At 56.8% G+C, this 7,535-nt stretch overlaps 1 protein-coding gene across 1 annotated transcript in view; it reads left to right on the top strand.

The window, feature by feature from the left end:
* The window catches only part of CBLC (Cbl proto-oncogene C), a 16,819-nt gene extending 15,926 nt beyond the window's left edge, over nt 1-893 (top strand). The window contains exons 10-12 of the mRNA XM_004710557.2: nt 430-545; nt 667-717; nt 821-893. Of these exons, the coding sequence (XP_004710614.2) occupies nt 430-545; nt 667-676 (126 nt within the window). The 3' untranslated portion in view covers nt 677-717; nt 821-893. The remainder of the gene's footprint in view (nt 1-429; nt 546-666; nt 718-820) is intronic.
* Nucleotides 894-7,535: the final 6,642 nt, after the last annotated feature.

Genomic DNA, 7,535 nt, shown 5'->3' with positions numbered 1-7,535 from the left:
GGATGGATGGATGAGTGGGTAGATGGATGGATGGATGGATGAGTGGGTAGATGGATGGATGGATGGATGGATGGATGGATGAGTGGGTGGATGGATGGATGGATGGATGGATGGATGGATGAGTGGGTAGATGGATGGATGAATAGATGGATATCTGGATAGATGGATGAATAAGTGGGTAGATGGATGGGTAGGTGGATGGATGGATGGATGGATGGATGGATGGATAGATAAGTGGGTAGGTGGATGGCCAGGTGAGTGGATGGATAGACAGGAGGATGGGTGGACTGATGAACAAACAACTTAGAACGTCTTACTCAAGGTGGAGGGGCCAGGGAGCAAGCAGCATGGACATCTCGTGCCCCATCACCGGCTGATGCAAGCCATGTCCTCAGCCTGGCTCTGACATTTCTCCACACCCCTCCCTAGGCACCTCCGGCCCTCCCCAAGCTTCGGGCCCCACTCCCGCTGCCAAAAGTGAAGACTGTGTCCTCAGTCCTGTGGGAAGTCAAAGCCAGCCCTCAGACCAGGGAGGGCCACCCAGAGTAAGCAGAGGAAGGGGCACCCAGCCAAGAGCTGGGGAATGAGTAGGGGGGCGCAGGGAATAGAAGGGAAACACTGAACCCCAAGAAATCAACCGCCTCCCCACAACTCTCTCCACTGCAGAAATTCCTGAAGGGAAAGGCTTTATTCCAAGCGGTCTAGCCTGGAGGCCAGGTGAGTCTCCCCTGTCTCTCCAGGTTGCCCCACCTGCCCCACCCATGGGACCTGTCGGGACCTGTCCTGAAGCCTCTAATCCACTTCTCTTCCCTCCTCCCAGGGTGCCTGGGTGTGCTGCTAAAGGGAGCCCTGGGGGCTGGAGTTTCGTGAAGTGGAAATAAACAGCCAAGCCCAGGTCTGCGTCCAAGTCTGTCTGTCTGGTGTCCGGAGCAGGAGTGTGGAGACCGCCAGGGGGCAGCTTGGCCCTGGGAATGGGGTGGGTGGTCCCTAGGAGTCCTAAGAAGCACCTGACCAACTTTCTCAGCTGGTGTGCTTCCAGCCCATTCGGATGCCCCCCACCCCGACTCGGACGCTGCAGGGCAGGGGAGAAGTGCGCCTGTGGGTTTCTGAGATGGGAACTTTGTACTTACGGGAGTCGAAGGTCTTATCTGGCGAGTGCCTTGTGCTTGGCAGCCCAACGTGGAACCCCCTGTGCCACCAAGGCTCCTGTGACCAACCCCTCAGAGAGGGTGAGTGGGAATCAGAGTCAAGCGTGGGGGGCCCAGCTCCTCTGGGCTCTAGAGCCCAAGCCCCCCAGTCTCCTCCTCCCTCAGACCTTCAAATAGAATCAGTCCCATGCCCAGCCTCCTCCGTCTGGTCCTCCCTTCTGCCCTCAGGATTGAGGAGTCCAGACACCACACACACACACACACACACACACACACCCCTTAGTCCATTCTGACTCTAGCAGCCCTACAGAACAGAGTGGAACTACCCCTGTGGGTTTTTGAGATAAGCTCTCCCCAAATCAGGTACGTATCTCTATCCCTGCTCTGCTCCTCAGGACAGACTCCTGGACTCAGACCCAGACTCTGGTCACCAAGAACACCCCCACGTCAGTCTCCTTGAGGATTATGTACCTTGCTCCCCTCCCACCCCCCACTATTATCATCCCTCTTTCCTCCATCCCCCATCCTCTCAGTAACAGGAACTCCCAGACTAAACCCAGCCAAGGAGGAAGTATCGTCCCTCCTCATCAGTAGTCATGGTGGCGTGAACAGGCAGTCTCTCTCATGTTAGTTTAAATCAGTCTGTATTTCCCCAAGTCTCTGCCCTGTGTCCAGGCTGGGAACCCAATGATGATCCCCCAAACCCCAGTCCTAACTATCCCAGGCCTCATCATCTAATAAGGGAGGCAGACATAGCCCCAAATAGTAACAGCTCCAAGTGGGATGAATGGAGATGGGGGGATCCTAGGAGCTGTGGCTGTCCTGAAGGGACAGCTAGCCTGGGCTGGGCAGTCAGGGAGGGCTTCCAGGAGGAGGGTACATCTGAGAGTTGAGAAGCGAGCACAGAAGCAGGTCTGTGAGATTTAGTTCCAGGCAGTAGAACCCATCACTGGGGCAGCAAGGGAATTCATTGAAAGGATTTTGGGTCACTCCCAGGATCCCTCCGGGGAGGGATTGGAAAACCAGGGGCAGAGAACCAGCAAGAGTCCTGGCAGCTCTCCAGTCACCATCGTCACAGAACCGGTCTGATGAGGACAGGCTGGTGCCCTGATGACCACTGGCCGCTGCACTCACCTCCATGGCTCTGTTGTCTGGGGAACAACAGGATGTGGCTGCTCTTCTCATTAGCTAGGGCCCCTGACAAATCACTTCAATGCCTTCAAAGCAGCAGCCTGTTGATGCTGCTCATGGTTTCTGTGGGCTCGGCTTCCAGGAAGGGCTCTGCTGGGTGGCTGTGGTCCGCACGGGCATCTCAGAGCTTCTCCATGTGGCCTCCGCTGTGGCTGCAGTGGGCTTCCCTACAGCGTGGCGGCCTCCGTGGGGTCAGACGGCTTCTGTAGGAAGGCATTTCGGAGACCATCTCAGCGAACAAAGGTTGTCAGGAGGTTTCAAGAAGCCCCTGGGGAGAATCTCAGGACCTTTTGATTGCCTGGTTGCATGAACTTTTGTAAGCCCTCGCCCCACTCGTGGTCTTCTCTGAGTTTATCTGGGAAGTGGCGACACACAGCGTCATCTCCGCCATGTCTTGTGATCACCCACGGATCACAACTGCACAGAATTAAGAGGAGGGGACTTGGGGAGTCCTGGTGGCACCGTGGTAAGGCACCCTGCTGCGAACCAGAGCTATAGTTTCAGCCAAAGTCCAGTGAGTCGAACCTGCCAGCTACACTGCGGAAGAAAGATAAGGCCTTCCGTGCCCATAGTGGTGACCAGCTTGGCAAGGCCCTGGGTCAGCTCTGCGCTGTCCCCTCGGGTCACTATGAGTTGGCATCAACGTGATGGCACTGGTTTGGTTGTGATTTTCAGTTCCACTAGAAAGAGCTGGAATCTCTCGGAATGTTCATTCCGCGATTGCGCATGCAACATGCGACACATTTGGTGTCAAGATGAGTTCACAGCTTGTGTCCTTTGGGACGCACGTGGAAGGGCTTTGGGGTTCGAACAGCCGACCTTTCCGATGGCGCTTTCGCACGGCGCCCCCAGCGCCCCCTTCTGTTCGAATCTCTTAAGTACAAATGGGTGTTGGGGCTATCTTAGAAAGGGCAATGGTGGTGTTACAAGGATGAGCAAGGCAGTCGGTGCCGCGGACTTGTAAGCATGGAAATTCACAGTAGTGCCAAATGTTCTGGTGTGTGTGTATTCCACCACGAGTCTTATAGATACCCGTGTATCTACTGGAGCCCTGGCGGTGTAGCGGTTACAAGTAAGGCTGCTGCCTGCCGCAGGCAGCCGCTCTCACTTTAGTCTAAATCAGTCGGCACTCCCCAAGTCTCTGCAAGAGCAGAAGTTCAAAACCACAAACCCCTCGGGACTTTCGACTCTCTGAAAGAGTTCCAGTCTCGGAAACCCCACAGGGGCAATTCTACCCTGTCCTCGGGGTTGTGGTGAGTCAGAATGGACTCGATGAGAGTGAGTTTGGATTTGGGTTTCGTGTGTGTATTTATTGTGGGCGTGCGGGTGTGCATGTGTGTGTACGGCTCATATATTCGTTTGTGTGCCAGACAAACGCTGGCCACCTAACAGTTCAGGGTTTGGTTTCTAACCCAAAGGTTGGGGGTTCTAACCCACCCAGAGGCTCCTCAGAGAAAGACTAAGTGATCTGCCCCGGTAGGGAGTGGTGACACCCTAGACAACCCTCTGGAGGCAGTTCTCTGTCGCACAGGTCCACGCAACCAATGCTGCCCTGACCCCAATGGCCAGGATGACCGGGCAAGGCTGGGATGGGCAGAAAGACCGAATTCGTCACATGCGTTCTTACTCCGCTATCCCATCCCCAGACCAGGCACAGGGTTAGGCTCTGGAGACTTAGGGCTGAGCAAAGCAGGCGGTCCCCTTCCTGTCCCGGCCTTTACCCAAGCCAGGAAAACAACACAATAACTAAATCACAAAACACAGTCCAGCTGGCAGAGAGAGATGCTGAGGAGGGTAAAGTGAAAGTCTGAGGTCTCTGGGGTGGGGGTGGCGGGGGTGGGATAGGAGGAGAAGCAGGTGAGGGGAGCTACCTACGTGACTCTGTTGGGGTGGGGATGGGGGTTGGTGCGCATCGCAGCTCCTACAAGGTGGCTGAGGCTGGACCATGGTGCCTGGAATTTGGAAGGGGAAGCTTGGAGAGTTGGGTGGCTCAGAGAAGAATTCTCCAGGAAAGCGAGGGCAGGGAGGAGGGAGATGGAGTCAGGGTGGGTACCGCAGGCTGATCCAGGAGCTGAGGCGAGAACGTTAGCCTTCTGCCTCTGGGTGAGGCAGCAGCCACAAGGGAGGTTTCTGAGCAGAATGATGTGGACTGACTGACTCACTCACTTGGCTCCCTGATGGACATAAATTGCAGGAGACAAGGACAGTGCTGGTCTCCGCAAGTCTGCGAGGGCCCTGAGCTGGGACTGAGGACTTCCAGTCTCCATTAACAATGAAAACCTCACTGCCATCGAATCAATTCCGACTCTTAGTGACGCTATAGGACAGAGTAGAACTGCCCCTGGGGGGGTTTCCAAGACTGTAAACCTTTATGGGAGTAGAAAGCCTCGTCTTTCTCCCCACGGAGCAGGCTGGTGGCTTTGACCTGCTGACTTTTCTGTTGGTTCGAATGCACTCCTCCAACGTCGCCAATGACATCACGGAAAGGCTCATCACTCCTCTCTGGTCTTCCATAGTGGTCACGAGGCTTTCACATGCAAACGAGGTGAGGGAAGGGACCATGGCTTGAGTCAGGACCACCTGAGTTCTCAAGGTGGGACGGTTCCTCCCTCTCCCCCACCCCCCCAACCTAAAGACGTCATGCTTGGTTAAGTAGAGGGTCAGAAAACACAAAGGGAGAAGACCTTTCATGAGATGGATGAACACAGTGGCTGCAACACTAGGCTCAGACAAAGCCACCATTGTGAGGATGGTGCAGGTCTGGGCAGGGTGCCCTTCTGTTGCTACGGGTGGGAGCAGCCAGGAAGGCACCTAACAGCACCTTCCGTGCGTTGCGTACCATGGAGGTCATTCTGGTAGGACAGAATCGTCCAAGAGGTGCGCAAGGCTCCGTCAGGTAAGGGTGGCTGTGAGAACTGACTCCGTGGCAATAAACTTGAGCAATCTTGACAGAAGGAGCCCTGGTCACTGTGGGGCACTAAACAAAAATCACTGTTTGTCAAACCCATCAGTCAGTCCTCAGGAGACAGACAAGACTAGCTGCCCCTAAAACCCAAGCCAAACCGAACTTGTGTCCACCAAATCGATGATGCCCCCTGGACTCATAGCGACGCTAGAGGTCAGGGTGGAACTGCCCCTGTGGGTTTCCAAGACTAACACTTTACCAGGGTTAGTCTCTTCTTTCTCCCCACCCCAGTAGCTGGTGGTTTTGAACTCCTGACCTTGCAGTTAGCAGCCCAATTCATAACCCCTACACCACCAAGACTCCTGTAAAGAGCTATGGTCTTGGAAATGCCCAGGGGCTGTTTTAACCTGTCCTATAGGGTCCCAGTGAGTCGGCGTTGACTCCTTGGTTTGAATTCCAGGGGACCAGATGGCCAGGGCTTTGTCCAGGGCTTTGTCCAGCAGATTTCAACCTGTCTGTGTCCCCAGGGCTCCTCCTCCCGTCCCCTACATTTCAGGTGTCTCGCCCACACCTAGAACTTCAGCAGGCTGGGTTCTTGAGGAAGGTGGAAGGGTGGCTGTCCTTCCAGACCAGGGCACAAGTGGGGACAGAGGACCTGGGGTGGCAGGAGTCCCGGTGGGAGTGAGGTTGTGCAGTGTGATCTGGCCCATGATGATCTCACTGAGGTGGGGCCTATGTGTACATCTTGGAGGCCTACTCTGAGCACCTGCTCTGTGTCCCCGGTTGGGTTGTGCTGGGGACACCCAAGTGACCTAAACCTCACACGCGCTCACCATCCGGAGCGAGAGAGAGGATGAGATCGCAGAGAGGCCAGGGCTGAGATGGGGGAATTCAGGGGGTGCTGCAGGGGCCTCGAAGGGGTGGCTGGCTCAGCCTGGGGCCCGTGGAGGGCTTCTTGGAGGAGGAGAGGGTAGGACCCATATGAAAAGGTCACCTTTCTCAGTATCACAAGGCACTGTGCTGGCGCAAAATGTTTAAGTGGCCAGCTGATTAAGTGGGAAAGGTTGGTAGCTCAAACCCACGCAAGCGCCTCTGGGAGAGAAAGAGCTGGCCATCTGCTGCCCAGGAGTCCAGCCTGGAAACACCTCTGGGGACAGTTCTCCTCTGTCCCTTGGGGTCCCTAGGAGTGTCCTCCATGTCACCTGACAACAGCCATGGTCCTCCAACACCTGACTTCCTGTAGAGCAATGGGCAAGGCTGACAATCACTCTAGCCATCGAAAGGGCCCCTTCCTGCCTGACATGACCCCCCTCTCTCTGTCAGAGGCTCCTCTTCCAGCATGACTGGCCACTCCCCATCTGACCAGGGCTAGCCTCTCCCAGGTTACCAACAAAGCCATCCCTGCCTGCCCCCGCCCCCCAAACTGTAGTGTGGGGGGGGGACGGACCGTTTTTTCTACTGTGACCTGAGTGGTGCCTCTAGGCCAGTCTGACCTGTGACCTCCAGTGTGATCTGTGACCCCCACCTTCTGCCTGGTGGCCCAGCCCCTTCCCCCCACAGGTGCACCGGCTCCCTCCCCTCCCCCACTCACCTGCTCCCGCCTTGCCTGCCTGCTTCCCCTCCCTTCTCAGAAGGAAGCCAGAGAGGAGGAAGGGGGGCGGTAGCATTCCTGGGATTCCCCGGAGATGGGGGCGGAAAGGGAGGGCCATACGGGGAGAACACGGGCACCCCCCTCATCACATCCCCCCACCCCTTCCCCTCCAACACGGAGGACTCGCCTGACCGGAACTGGGGTCGGGCGGCTCAGAGCTGAGAGTGCCGGCCTGTTCCAGACCACTGGTGGGGAGATCCGTCCTGCACACTGGCCTCACGAGAGGCCATGCTGGGAGCAGCCGTTCTGGGCCACTGGTCATGCTGGGAGCCAATGGGCAGTGGTCAGTCCCACCCAGGCCCTTGCTTAGCGCGGAGGTTCACAGCCTGTCCTGGGGGAGACTTAACTCAGGCCACCGGTCAGGCTAATTGGACAGCGTGAGTGAGCCCATGGGAGACGCTGAGCACTGCTAGGGTCGCTGGGAGGGTGGTGCAGGCTACTGGTGTATCGAGACCGGCTGGTTCAAATGGATAGGCCAGGTCGCTGGCCAGCGTGGGAAGCCCCTGCCATAAGGCCCTTGGCTAGCTCTAGCGCGGGGGGAATGAACGATGCATGCACTCAGGCCACTGGCCTGACCGGTCGCTTGAGCCACTGCCGCGGGTCCTGGTCAGTCAAGCCGGGACGCCGGGGCGGGGAGGGG

This window comes from Echinops telfairi, unplaced genomic scaffold (genome assembly GCF_000313985.2).
Source record: "Echinops telfairi isolate 266 unplaced genomic scaffold, ASM31398v2 ScPeMD7_655;HRSCAF=1070, whole genome shotgun sequence".
Classification (NCBI taxonomy): domain Eukaryota; kingdom Metazoa; phylum Chordata; class Mammalia; order Afrosoricida; family Tenrecidae; genus Echinops; species Echinops telfairi.
This window is presented reverse-complemented; position numbering and strand designations above follow the sequence as displayed.